Consider the following 17,226-nt stretch of genomic DNA (forward strand, 5'->3'; position numbering starts at 1 on the left):
GCGCGTGTGTGGGGGGAGCTGCTTATTTAAGAAACACCTCTAGCACCTTTGCGTGTACACAGAGAGACACTTTTTATCCGACCTCTCCCAGCTTCCTCTTGACTCCCTTCGGACGAATTCAGCTTGACGAACTTTAAACAAGTTGTTGGCATTTTAATTATTTTTAAAGCCCCCCCTTGTCTCTTCCCTCTCCCCCTTATTTTTTTTTTTTTTTGCACGGGTGGGGGGGCAGAGGCACGATTCTTTAAACGCCCCACCGTCCGCGCTGCGCCATCGCGAGAAGAACGCCATGGAGGTGACCACGGATCAGCCGCGCTGGGTCAGCCACCACCACCCGGCCGTCCTCAATGGGCAGCACCCGGATTCCCATCACCCTGGACTGGGCCATTCCTACATGGACCCCACTCAGTATCCTCTGGCGGAGGAAGTGGATGTACTTTTTAACATCGACGGACAGGGCAACCACGTCCCGTATTACAGCAACTCGGTGCGGGCGACGGTGCAGCGGTACCCCCCGGCCCATCACGGTGAGTCTCGGCCCGTGCCCCTCTCCGAAGGTCCTGGGAAGGGCGAGGGGACAGCGGCCTCTATAAGCCGACCCCCTCTCCCCGGTTGCTACATTTGACAGCCCATAGTAAGCCCCGGAAATAGAAGCAGAGCGATCGTGTGTGTGTGTGTGTGTGTGTGTGTGAGAGAGAGAGAGAGAGAGAGAGAGAGAGAGAGAGAGAGAGAATTTTTCTTCTTCTCTTCCCCGCTTCTGCCTGCCTGCTCTTCCAAACTGCTGATTTAATGCAACCAGGACAAGCCATTAGCGACTGACAAGCGCAAACCATCTCTGCTTAAAAGGCTTTGAACACGAGGGCTGCGTTGTTCTCTGATCCATTTTCTCCTGGCCTCCTCGCAAAGAAGCAAGGCGGCCCCAATCTCATGGCATGGCTTACTCGGGAAGTAAGCACCCCCCTCCTCAATTTGGATCACGGGGACTTGCTTCCAAGTAAGCGTGCAAGCCCACAAACCTTTCCTGAAAAAGAAAAAGGAAAAAGAAAAACCCAAACCCGTTTGCAAGGGGGACTGCGCCTGGAAGTGCGCGTTCCTTGTTTCAGCCGGGAGCAACTTCGCTGGAAATCGATAGTGCGTTTCCTTCCGTGTAAACGCGCTTAAGGGAAGGGATAGGGCGCTCTTGAATCCGGCGTATGGGAGGGGAACGCTCCCTTCCAACAGAAACGCATTTCGGGCTGCAGCCCTTATTCCCACTTACCTGGGAGTAAGTCCTATTGGCGAAATACGACTTACTTCTGAGTAGACATGCATAGACTTGTAGTTTAAGGCCGCAAACCTAAGGATATTTGGAGAGGAAGCCCCATCGAACTCAGAAGGCTTTCTTTCGAGTAAAACGTGGCATAAGCCCGGGTTGCAATATTATAGCTTTTAAGGCGTCTTTAAATACGAAAATAAATAAATCCCACCACTTTCAGCTGGTTTAACCGGCTTGTGGGTGGTCGTGGTGAGGTGGGCATGGGAGCCAGAAGCAGGGAATTGTAAGGGGCACGATCCAGACACAGCGAAGCACTTTTAAAATCCTCCTGGATTTTCTCAGGCTCTTTTCCCGAGAGAAAGCCATTTGGACGCACCATGGGGATTTACCTCCGAGTAAACAGGCCTGCCATCGGCCCACTGCCGCTGCCTCGGAGACTTCTCGCGGTCTTAAAAGCGCTTTCAAGTTTGGGTGGATCGTGTCTCCGCTATTTTAATCCCTCAGTTTTAGTATTACACCCGGAGGCAGGACCCGGAGGGCTTAAACCCACAAGCAAGCAGTTACAAAACTTTGTCCTGGCAGAAATTCTGGCTAGTAAGTTTTATATTGGTATTTTCCCATGCACCCTGCACAAAACTTGAGGATTTCTTCACCCTGCGTGTCATTACTGGGTTATATGTATAACACCCATGAAAATCACAATAGGCTCTTTTGACAGTGATTTTGAAACCACTCAATTAACGTTGGAGACTTTACAAGTTGGGCAAAGAAAGAAAAAAAAATAATAAAAAAGAAGAAAGGGGGGGAACCCCTGCAAAGGTTCTAAAATATAACTCCGAAAAAGTGGTGTAATGACTTAGCCTCCAGGCTGAGATGTTAGAATTAAAGCTGTCAGGGAAAAGAAGTGATATAATTGTCTCACTGGGACTTTGTGCCATTAGCGTCTATGAGGCTGCGTTGAATATTCACAGGCAGAAAACAAAGAGACCTTGTCAGGACCTAACTAGCTTCAGAGTTTGACCTGCCAGTTTTGGGGCTCTTCCCAAAACTGGATGTCAACAAAGCAGGGACCTGTGGAAGTGGAAGCCTTTTTCTTCCATTTCAATGGGGCAGATGCTCAGCGCGTGTTTACTTAGAAGTAAGGCCTACTGAGTTCAATGGGGCATACTTCAGAGCAAGTCCAGATTTTAAGTGAAGTTGGGTTTACTCACACCATCCAAGGCCCTGTCCTTAACAATCCCCTTGAAGCCAAGGAGAACTCAAAGTGTGCCGTTCACATTTTGATTTTTGCAATTCAATTGAGGTGTTCTGTGTGGCTCCAAAGCTAGCCCTACCTTGGCTGCTTTTAAAAAAGGGTTTATTTTGCTTGACTTGTGTGTGCGTGTGCGCGCGCTCTACGAGGGATAACAAATTCGCAGGCTAAAAGGCCTGGGGTAGAAATGGACGCAGAAAGTGCTAAAGAGAAACACACCTAGGCAGTTTAAGAAATAATGATTAACTGGGGTGTGAATATATATATAATATATATATATATATATATATATATATATATATATATATATATATACACACACACACCCTGTCTTTTTTCTAAAATACTATATTACCAACTTCTTCTATTCTTAAGGGCTCCCCCTGAATTGTTTTCAAAAGCGGAAAAAAAAGCTTTAAATTATTCTGAAAGGAGAAAGAGGAATGCTTCCAGAACACAGCTGAAGTTCAGAGAACTGAATCCTCGCTACCCGACCCATTAGTAATTGGCTTGCAACACATTGCAAAATATTGTTAGTCTCTGTCCCTCCTGCTCGAAGTTGCAAGCCATCCCTTTGATCTCCCTAGAATATGACTGCATCTTGTACTTCCTGCCCAAGAGCATTTTCACATGTGAGGATTAAACCGGGTTGGAATGCGATTTGTGTGTGTGTGTGTGTGTGCATGCATTTACAATCGTCCATTGCTTCAAAATAGCCACTTGATTTGATTATTAATTATTATTAATTATTATTATTATTATTATTATTTAAAAAATCCTCATCAATAATATTCGCACGTGTCAGAATAACTCACGGGTGCTTTTTCCGTGCCATCTGTAAAAAGCTACCCGTTTTGGACAAACGCATCCACATAACCTGTGCCAACCAAAGTAATTTGGGATTTAGGCTGACTGGTTTGTTCTTGAATTCACTGGAACTGCCTTTCAACAGAGAGCTGGTAAGGATCCGGTTTCCATTTCTATTGCAGTCAAGGGGAGTCCAGTGGGGTTAAAAGCAAAGAACAGGGTTAAGGTCATTCTGCTATCTGTCTGTCATCTGTCTATTATCTTTCTCTATATTTCCAAGCCTACAATTAACGCTAACCCAACTCACTAGCCGATTTCAAGTAATGTAAACCTATTTAGCACGTAATCACGTTTCTGATTTCCCCACTGTTTTCGGTGAAACATCCAGAGCTAAATAGTCCTGTCCATAGTACTTAGAGGGAATGCATTTACAACTGCCTAGGATCAGGGGAGCAGCCTGTATTCCTTTGCAAAACTATAGAGGTCCAGGTCCCAGACAATATGTGTGTGAGGATCAAAGGGTCCGGTGGCTGTTTACCTAGAAGTTAGCCCCGCTCAGTTTAATAAGGCTTACTTCTGAGTAAGTCTACAGCAGAGAACTGCCTCCCTTTGGACCGGGCAAGTTGTGGTTTTAAAAGGACTGCAGACGGAGCCAGGAAACTTTAGCAGCTCTATTGCGAGTGTGTGTGTGTGTGTGTGTGTGTGTGTGTGTGTGTGTGAAATAGATACAGTTTGGAACAGTGTCTTTTTGGGGAGGGGAACTTCTCGAGGAATTATACAGAGATCAATACATGTGTTGTTCTGGTTTGGTCTTTGTCCATGAGTGACAGAGTCCCTGGAAAACTGCCTTTCTCGCTGCGATCCTAAACCCATTCACTTGACATCCTTGCCCCAAGTGCATGGATTTAGCATCATGAGTTCCTATACATTAGTGTGTGTATATACTCAAGTCATACACCGGCTGATCTAAGATATGATCTATTGATTTCAACTGAACAGGAGTCGCAATCCTAAACCTGCAAATCTTTTGCGCACTTACGTGGGAGAAAGTGGCACTGAAAATTTACTAGTGAATGCCAGTCATTGACATATAGCTGCTGCCCTATTGAATGCAGTGGGGCTTACTTCTGAGGAAATGTAGGCACCACAGTTTGGATTGCGGGTAGGCTTTCTTGGAAGGAAGGTGGTTGCAGACTTAAACAAGACCTTTGCAGGAATTAAACAAGAGAGAAAGGAATCCCCTTTTCCCTCACCGGGAAGTGCATCACTGCCCTATGCTGGTTTACTGAGAAGTGAGCTTACTCCCAGGAAAGTGTGTGTAGGATTGCAGCTTGACTTCCCTGAAGGGTAAGTGTGCCCCATGATCCTAGTGTGTTTGCTCAGAAATCTGTCCCATTGAGGTCAGTAGGGCTTGCTGCCAAGAAAGTGCGCCCAGGCATCAGCCTTATACTGAAATCCTTGGGGCATTTACTCGGGGGTAAGGTCCACTGGACTGTGTAGATCTTACATCAGATCCCTGTAGATCTAGGGCCAGGTTCTTATGCATTTGACTAACTGTCCCAGTGAACTTGACTGAAGAACTTGACCCAAACCTCAGTGTTTTAAGAGGTAGTGTGGGTAACATCCTGGCCGAAAGCCGGGTTTGAACCCAAACATTTTGGCCTACCCTGATGATGGCTCAGGCTGTCTCAACAATAATATATATGGGCTTCAAAGTTTGCAGAAGTTGGTTCTTTTCTCTAAGTCCTACTTAAAGTAGACTCATTGAAATGAATGGGATTTAAGGTAGTCATGACTAACTGAAGTCCCATTCATTTTAATAGGTCTACTCTAAGTATGATTCTACCCAGGGAGTCCTTGTTACGGTGTTCTGTCAATTTCACACCGCCCCCTAAATCCTGGGTTAAGAGGCTGTGCAGGATCGATTTGGGGAAAGGGCCCATTAAAGAGGATTTGGCCAAATTGGGAGGGGGGGAGGGAGGAGGAAGACAAACACAGTGTGTTGGGTGTGTGTGTGAGAGTGAGTATCCAAATAAAAAAGACTCCAGTGAATTATCTTCTTAAACACTTTCGGACACAATTGTCTGTCTATATAGTTGAATCCAGAGTCCTGTGCAAGGGAACTTTGTTTCCACCCCCACTCCAAACTAAACCAGTTTCTGGTAGAACTTATGTGCGTTTACACGGAAGTTACTTGCTTCCAGGTAAGATCTATTAAAAAACTGGAGTTCTTTTTTTAAATCTTCATCTGTAAAGCACGGAGATAGGCGGAATGAAGGGCTGATTCTCATGTTAAACAGGGAAAGCAAACTCTGGTTTGTCCCTGAGTCATTCTGGCCTCTCTAACTCACCAATGTTGTCATCTGATGAGAAAGGAATTGATGGGCCTGCTCTTCTGTCTTTAACAAGACCGGCAGGTGAAGACCTGTCCCCCACCCACCCTTCACAGCAGGGAGATAAACATTTTGACCGCCTCCTAATGCCTGCAGAATATGGTGCTGTTAAAAGGCACAGCTGCAGTGGTCAGCTGAAAAGTTGGCAGGGCTATTGGGAAATTATTATTATTATTATTATTTATTTATATAGCACCATCAGTGTACATGGTGCTGTACAGAGTAAAACAGTAATGTATCTTTAGGATGCAAATGGTTTTTTTTTCAGTCACATTCCATAATTCTTTTAGCTGTGCACTTAAACATATATTGTATGAACTAGTCTTAAAATTCCATTCAAATCTGTAGGATTTACTTTCAAGTAGATTTGGTTTTAAAAGGGACTGTTATTAGGAAGGCATCCTGTTTTCATTGGAACTGACTCCTATGTGAGGTTGCAGTTCTAAGCAAACCTTGTCCCATTTAATTGAGTGGGAATTGCTTTTGAGTAAAACATATTTTGGACTGGGAGTAAAAGGCAGAACTTATAAACACGTATGAAATATAAAGTGACCATATGGAAAGGAGGGCAGGGCTCCTGTACCTTTAGCAGTTGGATAGAAAAGGGAATTTCAGCAGGCGTCATTGGTATGCCTGCAGCACCTGGTGAAATTCCCTTTCCATCACAACAGTTAAAGCTGTAGGAGCCCTGTCCTTTTTTTGTATGTGGTCAAGAGGGCAGGGCTCCTGCACCTTTAATTGTTGTGATGGAAAGGGAATTTCATCAGGCGCTGAAATTCCCTTTTCTATGCGTCTGTTAAAGATACAGGAGCCCTGTCTGTACTTTTCATAGGGTCACCCTATGAAATAAGTCCGATTGAACTAAATGGAACTTAACTGCCATGTATCCAAAATATGGATTTAAATGTCTGGTGTGTTCATGCCTAGGCTAGGCACACAACGCATTTGTATGCTTGTGTACTTGGAAATATTTTAAACTTCACAGAAATCAACGTATTTTGCTTGTCAGTCTGTGTTTAGGCGAAATTTTAGTTGGGCTTAAGGCCAGAGACTTACATACATCCCAAAACTCAAGAAATGCAAGTAGTAGTGAGTCCCATTTATTCCAATAAACTGAACTTCTTGCTCATAAATGTAAGATCTGAGGGTTGGAGAGCTGGGATAGAACCGATCCTACTCACGCTTTCCTGATGATAAATTCAAATATATGTTGTTTATTAGAATTGAATCCTATAAGCAAGAATTGATGATAAATCCACCATCTTGAAATGAAATCTCCCTTCTCGGTAAATCAACTTCCAACGTCTGCTTCCTTTCTGAATAGCACAGTGATCTTACACGTTTACATATATCTCTTTTCTGTGTGTAGACTTCAACCAAGATTCACTTCCAAGTAAGCGGACTGCGAAAAGATAACCAAAAATAGGGGAGAATCCAAAACACACAACATGGTTACTATTAATACATGTATCTTGCCCATCCTGTTTTAATTTTAAACAGTCTTCTCAAAGCAAAGAATCTGATATCTTGGATCTACTCAATAATTACTGAAATATGCTTTGCAATTTTCATGGATCCATGCGTTATTTTTCATGCAGCAGTTTGAACTTTTGCCGCTCTGCTTTCTTTCTTCATTGTCTGCATTCCTTTTGTTTCAGAATTTGGGTACTGCTATATTTAGGATTATGATGTCTGTGCCAAGCCTAGGCAGTGAGATAGATTCTTTAGAATCTAGAAAGCATGGATGTCTGACATGATGTGAAGAAAGGTAGGGGGTGGTTTAATGATATCCACAAACCTCACGCTCTAACTCCCCCTCCTCCCAATTTTAGCCAAATGACAGGTAATGGGTTTGGAACCCTGCTAATTTGAGCATTGCCCCACTGAACAATCGGTCACCTGTCTCATCCTGTCCTGGTGTGTTATTGATTTCAGAGTTCTGTCCTGAATGGGGCAGGCTCAACCACAGAGGCAAGCTAGAAACAGTCCACACATTTTGACTGGCCTTTATAGCCAGCCCAAATTTGTCCTTGCCATAATCCATCACCTTGCTGTAGGGCAGGGCCTTTTTTTTTTTTTTTTTTTTTAAAAACATCTTCACATGCTCAAGGCTCAGAGCAACTGTGGGGGCAGTTCACTTCCAACACTCGGCACACTGTCAGGGAAGTCTTCCCAGTTCTGCGATCAGCAGGTTAAAAGATGCACTCTCCAATGGCGAACTGGTGCAGGCATTTGCGGACCTGTTCAAACTCGGCAGCCATCTGGGGATGCAGTATCCCCAGGGCTCCCACTTCAGCTGCCTGTACGCTTCGAGGAAACACACACACAGAGGCTAGTTAGCCACCTTGTTGAGTGCTGTTCCTTGTTCCAGAGGATGTTACTGACAGCCACCTGATCTCGGTCAGCTGCTTGGAGCACAGGCACAGTTGTAAAGGGGAGGAAGTCAAGACGCGACATAAACTTAAAAATGCAAAAGCAGCATTCTGGCCAATGCCTTATGCAGCTCATGATAGGAGAAGACACATACAACCCGGTCCAGCTGAAGTGGAAGGACTGTTGATTCCAACAGGACGCTTAAACACACCCATAGAAGTCCTTCGCTGAAATCAATAGGCCTGTAAGAGTCTTGTCTATGGTTGGAGCATGCCCAAGCTGATATTGAGGGGTGGGTAAGTGGGTAGCAGTATCTTAGTTTGGACAAGGTAGCAAAGGACTGCAACAACCTGAAACAAAACAGCTTGAGCTACTCCTGATCATGAATTGTCCACAGTGGTGCAGCTAGGTTACTTTAGACCAGCCTTCCTCAACCTGGGGCGCTCCAGATGTGTTGGACTACAACTCCCAGAATGCCCTGGGAGATGCAGTCCAACACATCTAGAGCACCCCAGGTTGAGGAAGGCTGCTTTAGACACTGGCCATATTGGTCTTCTGAAGGCCCCCTTTAGATGGCCTTTGCCTAATCTACACCAAGCAGGATATTGCACTATGAAAGTGGTATGGAAGCGGTATATAAAATGCAGGAGCCACACTACTGCTTTATAGCGGTATCGAAGTGCACTGACAACTGTTGGGGCCCATTGACACAGACCATATACTGCTTTCATACTGCTATATCCTGCTTGGTGTGGTTCCTGCCTTTTATATACCACTTTATTTTATTCATTTAAAACATTTATATCCCACCCTATATCAATAAGATCTCAGGGCGGCGTACAGATAAAAGCATACAGTATAAAACAATAAATATACACAGCTAAAAACAAATTAAACCATAAACCAAGTTAAAACGATATATAATTTAAAAGCAGTAAAACTATTATTGATTTATTTATTGCATTTTTATACTGCCCAATAGCCAAAGCTCTCTGGGCAGTTTACAAAAAATTAAACCATGAAAACCATTCAAAATTTAAAACTGCTTTCATAGTGCAATATCCTGCTTGGTACAGCACCATGTACATTGATGGCGCTATATAAATAAATAAATAATAATAATAATTGGTGTAGATTAGGCCCATGTGTATAGCTTGAGTTTTGAAGCACAGAACCAACATTTCTCTTCCTCCCCCTCCCAAACTGTCACCCCATGCTTCAACATTCCTGTTATGTTAGAGCAACCACAAAACTCTTTGCCAGCCTTGATTTAAAAACAAATAATAATTATAATAATAATAATAACCTCTGAGCATATGCAGCTTTGCATTATGAACTCAAATCATAACACCGTAATGACAACAGGGGGAAAATGGAGTTTCACATCTGCTGCTTTGATGCCCTAATAATTTCTGGTTGTTTACGTGCACATCCCACCCTGCCATGGGGTGTGGGGTCTTGGACTTTGGCTCCACTTCCAGGCGTAGCTGCATCACGAATTGTTCCAGGTATTTCTGTTTGGGGTTGCCACTCAGATTCTTACTTGAGGACATCCATCAATTTATCTCGACTACTCACTTATTCTTTTGGCTAACCGGGCTCTGCTTTGCTTTTTGTCCTAGCAGGTGGCCAGGTGTGCCGCCCACCTTTGCTGCACGGTTCTCTCCCTTGGCTGGATGGGAGCAAAGCTCTTGGAAGCCACCACAGCGCCTCCCCTTGGAACCTGAGCCCCTTCTCCAAGACCCCCATCCATCATAGCTCGCCCGGACCTCTCTCCGTCTACCCACCGGCGTCCTCCTCCACTTTGTCTGCGGGCCACTCCAGTCCGCACCTATTCACCTTCCCGCCGACCCCACCCAAAGATGTATCCCCGGACCCCTCCATCTCCACCCCGGGCTCCACCGGATCCAGCCGGCAAGAGGAGAAGGAGTGCATCAAGTATCAAGTGTCTTTGGCTGAAACCATGAAGCTGGAGTCTTCTCATTCCCGGAGCAGCATGGCCTCGTTAGGGGGTGCCTCTTCTTCAGCTCACCATCCCATCTCCACCTACCCATCCTACGTCCCTGAATATGGCTCTGGACTTTTCCCCCCTAGCAGCCTGCTAGGGGGATCACCAACTGGCTTCGGGTGCAAATCCAGACCAAAAGCACGCTCCAGCACAGGTAGGGTCCTTAACGGATTGTGATTCTTTCTCTTTTGGGGGCAGGGATGTGTCAAACCAACAAACAAATACCATGGACTGGGAGGAATCGTGTGTGTCAACGGGGACTCGGGTGGGTTTTGTGTGCCAGTCCTGAACCATAAGTACTTTCAATGCAACTGGGAGGGCTAACAGGATTATTAGTAACAGGGAGCCCCAATCAACTGCACGTTCACTCTCTTTTTTTAGGCTAGGGATACATATAACCAGAGATCAAAGACAGTGATGCAAAGAGATCAAACATACGTCTCTGAACTATTCTTCCCAAAATATCATTTACATTGCATTCCACGGTGTTTGTCATATTCTTCTCTTCCTCTGGAAAGATTGGAGCAAACTTAGATGGAGCTCGTATTGATCTCCCACCATGGCCTTGAACAGATGGAGGGGCTGAGGTTTAACGGTGTTGAAACATGAGATGCTCTAATGGTATTTGCTAGGGCCCCAGCCCATTCTGCTTGTGGATTGTAGCTCCCTTCTGATAGAGAATCTCCATTCCGGTCTATGGGCCTGTTCAGACAACATACTAAGCCATGGTTAGGCCGCTAACCCCTTTGCAGTAAATGGTTAGTGAGCGTATTTAAACTGTGGTTATGTAGCCACCATGGTTAGGAATGGTTCACCCATGTTTTAGCTCAAAATGCTTAACCACTGTGGCTTAGCGTGTTGTATGAGCAGGGTCAATATGAGATAGGATGCCCAGATGCAAAAGAGAACCAGGTTCCTCCACCTTTCCTAGCTGTGTAGACGAGGGGATTTCAGCCGAGGTGGTGTTCAGCATGACACCTGCGGAAATCCCCTCCTGCACGTAACCAGTGAAGGCATAGGCGCTCCTCTTTTGTATCTGGGCCACCCTAACTCACGTTGACTGGAAGAGAAATTCTCCAGAACATATCCAGAAAACACATGAAGATGATATCATTTCAGATTTCTGTACCGGATGTACACATTTTCTTTTCTGTACACAAGGATGCTTGATTTTTTCCCCACCAAATACTCCTTGTACATAATCCTCCTCCTCCTCCTCCTCTCTATTTTACCCTCACAGCAACAACCCTGTGAGGTAGGCTGGGCTAAGAGTCTGTGACTGGCCCAAAATCGCCTAGTGGGTTTCCATGGCCGAGTGGGGACTAGAACCCGGATGTCCCAACTCTCAGTCCGACGCTCTAACCACTAGACCACACTGTCTCTTGCAATAGAAAAATGAATACTTTTTAACCATTGATTCCCATCCACAACACTGGTAAACCAAAGTATGCTGGTTTTACTATATTATGCTGTTGTGGTCCTCCTCCTCCTCCTCCTCCTCCTCCTCCTCCTCTTAATATAGTATTTTCTCCCTTCTGTATATCAAGGTGTTTCATCATGTTTCTGTGAGGACAACAGAAGGGGCTGATACATTTCTCTCTCTAGTATTTTTCTCTAACACTAGAACCTGGGGTCATTACATATAGTTGATTGGTGGGAGATTCAGGACAGATAAAAGGAAGCGCTTCTTCACCCAGCCCATAGTTAAACTATGGAATTCACTACCACAAGATGTGGTGATAGCCACCAATTTGGATGGCTTGAAAAGGGAATTGGATCAATTCCTGAAAGAGAAGGCTACCAATGGCTACTAGTCCTGATGGCTATGTGAAACCTCCAGTATCAGAGGCAGTAAGCCTGTAAATCCTAGCTGCTGAGGAACATGTGAGTGGGAGGGTGCTGTTCACCACGTCCTGCTTGTGGTTCCCTGGTTGACGGCTGGCTGGCTGGCGTGTGAACAGAATGCTGGACTAGATGGACCCTTGGTCTGATCCAGCAGGGCTCTTCTTAGGTTCTTATCTGGGAAAATTTCAGTCCCATTGGTTTCAACAGAATTTGCTTCCAAGTATGGGCACTTTGAATCCTTGCTGAAACTGACTGATTAAAATCCCATTTCCCCTGGATGACATGATTTGTCCTAAGTTTCAAAACTCGTCTACCTCTGTTTTGAACAGAGGGAGAGAGCGGAGGGAAAAGAGCCACCCTCATTGATTTAGATTTACTTTTGAATAAGTGTTCTCAGGGATGCATCTGTGAACTTGAGCATGTTTTACTTGGACGTCGAGGCGACTGTATTGCAACTTGCTCGCAAGCCAGCGTCAGCTTAAGCAGTGCTTCTAGGAATGCATACATGGGGGTGGTGGTATATGAATTTAATTGGATTTATGTCTGAATAAATGCACTGGACAAAGGATTCAGGTTTCACCCTTTTTATGATCACATACACAACCCCCTCTCTTTCTCTCTTGAACATATACACCCCGCTCCCACTTTCAGAAAGTTTTGTACAAGGTGGTACTCATTAAAGATGTTTTCCATATCTTACAGGTCATTCCCTTTCTCTTCCCTATTTTATTTTGCCTCATGGGAGATAGGAGCAGAGAGTTGAATCGGATTTAAGTTTAAACATTACCCCCAGGACCCTGTCTCGCCCCCCACGTTCAACAAAGAGGGCAGACTAGGAGTTCATGGGAAGGCAGGGGAATACGAAATTCTGTCTATCCAAATGTACAACACATCACACCCTGTTGTGCACCTAATGTCATGTACCCTAATTGCATAGCACCACATGGTAGGAAGCCCTGTTGGGCGGTGTGTCCTTGCAGTATGAGAAAGAGATTGCGGTAGTTCCATCACACCTGAGCGTATGCATACAAGATAGACACCCGATAGGGTTGCCAACTCTTTAATCTGGTTTTGTAGTTATGCTCGGTGCACAGACCTTAGGATCTAGATCACATTTATGACCCTGCGTCAAAAAGTCACCTCAGTTGGTTTCTGTGAATTGAGCTGCTCTTAAAGGCACAACAGCAGGCCTGGATTACTTTTCTGATCAGTTGGCAATCCTAAAGTACAAAGCCCTATGCAAAAGGGACGTGTGTGTGTGTGTGTGTGTGTGTGTGTGTGTGTGTGTGTGGTGTTGTGGGGGGACCACAAAAACCTAATGTGTTTCGGAAATGTTATTTATTGGTTCAGTAACTTCCCCATGCAAAGAAGAGGAAGAAAAGAAAATTGGATAGTACTACATTCATCTTCCCCATTGAAAAGCCTCTCTCCACTTCCCCCAAATTCTTTCCCCAGATCCCAGGAGCCAGTTTATTTTAAATTGGTTTTTTTTTAAAGTTGGGTTTTTTTGGCTTGGGGGTGGGGCGGGGAGCAAGAGGAGGAACGATCAAGGAAAAGAGGGAAGTTTTGTTTAGACTGCCTGATCTGGGTCTGTCTCCTAAATATTTTCATGATCTGTCTGTTATATCTTTAAAGAAAGATATTTTGCTCACAGAGGCAGTGATCCTAAGTGCAATTGCTTGAAAGTAAAAAGCGCACCATGTCTGTTGAAATTCCTTTGTATAAATGTCTACATTCCAGTGTGGAGTTACCTGCACGTATGGCACAGGCTTAAGCCTTTTCATTCAGAAGTAAGGTCCCATTAAGTTCAATGGGACCAACTCCGTAGTAAGTGTCGATTTCAATGAAAACATGCTTGTGCTGGATTGCAAACCGCCTCCGTAGCTGTACCTTTAACAAGAGCCTTGATCTGCCAAATAGGCCGCAATGCCTGTTTCAGTGCTGTTAAAGGCACAAGAGCAGGTCAGTTGGCAACCCTAAGGACCTTGCGTGTGACTTCTCCCCTCTCCCCTTGATCCTAAAACCATGGAATCCTGTAACACTGAAATCAACGGGACGTATTTCAGAAAGAATCCCCTCTGAACCAAATGGCTTGCATATTAAACAGACCCTAACATCAGTCAAACATTATTATTTTTCTTTTCTTTTCCTTTCCCTGTCGGGGTTGCAGCAAGATTTGTCCAGCATGAGTCATATCAGTTTTCAGGGTTTTTCCAGGGTGACATTTTTACTCTGACTGTCTGAGCAGGGACTGTCTCTATTTAGCTGATACGTTTTAGCTAATCCAATTATTTTCAGACTGCTGCACGCGACAGTTACATTGTTTATCCAGCGCCAGGAACTTTAATAGAGTCCGGATGCGGTTAACAGTGACAAAAAAAAAAAAGAGTAAACGCAGTAAGGCCTCTTTCTGTAGATGCAAGCAGACTGGGGAAGAGAGAGAGGAAACAGAAAGGAACACAGACCCTGCCTGCAAGTTCGTTGAAGGCTGCTGCCACCTTTTTTTTCTGCTGGGGAACCTGTGCCTTTAACAGCTGCTAAGCCAGGCAGAAAAGAGACAGCAGTTGATCTTCTCCCTGGAATGGCAATTGTGGTCGGCGTTGGTATCATGGCAAGGGGAGGAAGATGGGTCGGCCCTACCATTATTTATTTATTTATTACACTTATATACCGCCCCCATAGCCAGAGCTCTCTGGGCGGTTTACAGAAATTCTAAAATTGAGATAAAAACGAGTATAGAAATTTTTAAATTTTAAAACACAGAACATACACACATAAAGCATTAAAAACCGTTAAAAAAGTAAACATGTGGGTGATTAAGATGTGCCGTCATATGCCTGGGCAAAGAGGAAAGTCTTAACCTGGCGCCGGAAAGATAGCAGCGTTGGCGCCAGGCAAGCCTCATCAGGGAGATCGTTCCATAGTCTGGGGGCCACCACCGAAAAGGCCCTATCCCTCGTTGCCACACTCCGAGCCTCTCTCGGAGTAGGCACCGGAGGAGGACCTTAGATGTTGAACGTAGTGACCGGGTATATTCACGTCGGGAGAGGTGTTCCGTCAGGTATTGTGGTCCCAAGCCATGTAAGGCTTTATAGGTCAAAACCGGCACCTTGAATTGGGCTCGGAAACATACAGGCAGCCAGTGCAAGCGGACCAGAGCAGGTGTTATATGGTCGAACCTTCTGGTTCCCGAAATCAATCCGGCCGCTGCATTTTGCACGAGCTGCAGCTTCTGAACCATTAGGCAAAATGAGACAGCTGCCTCAGGCAGCAGATGCGACAGCAAAGTGCAACGATGCTGCTAGGGCTTACTTTGGGGCCAACGTCTAGGATCTCACAGCTGGGGTAGAATGGAGTGGAATGACCGCCCAGAGAGAGAGAGGCAGGTGCAGAAGCAAACTCTGTTTTACTCCAGCATTCATGATGTGCTAGGATTTGTCAGCTCACAGTGCAAAACTGGCCATGCTCAGAGTATTATTTCAGTTTTGTTGTAGCTGTTTTTAACATAGCAGGCATGTGGAAGCAGTTGTAGAGCATGGGATGGGCGTTGGAAGTGGCAGAATGAAATTTCAGTTATGTGCTTCGCAACTGAAATAATACCCATGGCTATGACTGGGGGAGGGGAGGGCCTCCCATAAGACCATTACATCCAGGGGCTAAAATTCCCTAGCAGCCTAGTTACCCCCTAAGCTAGCATCCTTCCCACAGGTTTGGTGGAGGTTTCTCCCCCCATTGCCAATGTGGAAGTAAGATTGAACTACCAGTCCAGGCAGCTCCTGTACATGAAACTGAGGGCGAGGGCCATCTTGTCCTTGTTCTCCAGCTGCAAAAAAATGGGTCAGCCCTGGGAGGCAGCTGCCAGGACCCAAGGGTTGCTGAAGCAGTGGAGGATGGTGGTTTTGATGTCAGTGGGGTGGTGAATCCACTCCAGTTTTCAGTCAGAACTCTAAAGGAGCAATTTGAGGGGATCCACCACCCCACTTGACACTGGAGCCACCGGCCTCCATGGCTAGATCTTCCTTGTGTTCATTGCAGAGGCACCAAACAAACCAATCACTAGACATCACATTGTAGAGTTGAGAGAGCTGTGGTGGGTGGGGTAGCTGGCCCAGGAGAAGAGCTAAAGGACGAGGATGGCAAAATGAGTGAGGCCCAAGTCAGGTGGTGATGGAACTGACCAGGAGAGCTTCCACTGCTCTCTGAGGTTCTTCTTGCTTTGCTGCAACTTGGGCGAAAGAACAGAGGAAAAGAGGAAACTGTGAGCGACAGACGGTTTTTGGGTTGCGGCTCAGACAGACCTAGATTCAGCTGGCTTCAAATGCTCGCTTGATCTTCGCTGGGCCTCTTCAACGGCATGACAGACATCAAAGAGGGGGACTGCCCCAGCGTCTTCTGCCTGGCTTGGCTTCTAGCTTCTTGGCACCCCTCTTCCCCCTCCTGCCTTCCATGGGGTGATCTGAGAATCACGTTGATCTCATTTCATGTGGACGCGGTGGGTTTACGAGCGTTCATTGCCACACACGGCATTGGGGTGGGACACTTGTAGGCCCAAACATCTGGAGAGCCGCCTCTCCCGTCAGCTGTAGCCAGCAGAGCCAATGGTGTGGGATCGTGGGTGTGGCAGGCTAAAACATCTGCAGGGCCTGAAGTTGTCCACCCTGTCTTACAACAATCCTGTAAAATAAGCTGATATTGCTTAAGGATCTGAGGAGGGCCAACTGTGCAATCCTATCTAGGTCTAATCAGAAGTAAGCCCCATTGCGTTCAATGGGATTGACTTCCAGGCAAGAGGGAACAGTTTTGCTGCCTTAATAGGCTAATGAGGGGCTTGCTTAAGGCCACTACGCTGGAGAAAAGCAATAGTTCTAAGGGGAGCTGGAAGTGGTTTGAAAGAGGTTTCTCTGCCCACATCTTCCTTTTGTCTCACCCATGCCTCTAATCAAACAGGTTTATCAGGTTTTCGACACAACACCAACTCCTGTGCAAACTCCATTTACTGGATGGGATGTGTGCAGGCAACCATGAGCAGTGATCCTTCTTTCAAACCATATTTGACCCTGGAAGAAATAAATAAAAGATCGTCAGATGCAAAAGAGGACAGGGCTTCTGCACCTTTAATAGTTATGTAGACAAAGAGCTATGATGAGAGGGCTTTTGTACCTTTAATAGTTAATCTGCTGAAATCCCCCCTATCCTACACAACTATTAAAGGTGCAGGAGTCCTGCCCTGTCTTGCAACTGGCCATCCCACCTGTCTCCAGCCCTAAGGGGCTCAGGGTTAGGGTGACATTCA

At 45.6% G+C, this 17,226-nt stretch overlaps 1 protein-coding gene across 5 annotated transcripts in view; it reads left to right on the forward strand.

Moving 5' to 3' along the window:
- Positions 1–229: 229 nt before the first annotated feature.
- Positions 230–17,226, forward strand: part of GATA3 (GATA binding protein 3) — a 61,422-nt gene continuing 44,425 nt past the window's right edge. For 3 of the 5 annotated variants that reach the window (XM_063134691.1, XM_063134694.1, XM_063134696.1), the window contains exons 1-2: positions 230–527; positions 9,703–10,242. In XM_063134691.1, the coding sequence (XP_062990761.1) occupies positions 290–527; positions 9,703–10,242 (778 nt within the window). In that variant the 5' untranslated portion in view covers positions 230–289. The remainder of the gene's footprint in view (positions 528–9,702; positions 10,243–17,226) is intronic. The other 2 variants (XM_063134692.1, XM_063134695.1) reach the window with 1 other exon arrangement.

This window comes from Elgaria multicarinata, chromosome 9 (genome assembly GCF_023053635.1).
Source record: "Elgaria multicarinata webbii isolate HBS135686 ecotype San Diego chromosome 9, rElgMul1.1.pri, whole genome shotgun sequence".
Taxonomy (NCBI): Eukaryota; Metazoa; Chordata; class Lepidosauria; order Squamata; family Anguidae; genus Elgaria; species Elgaria multicarinata.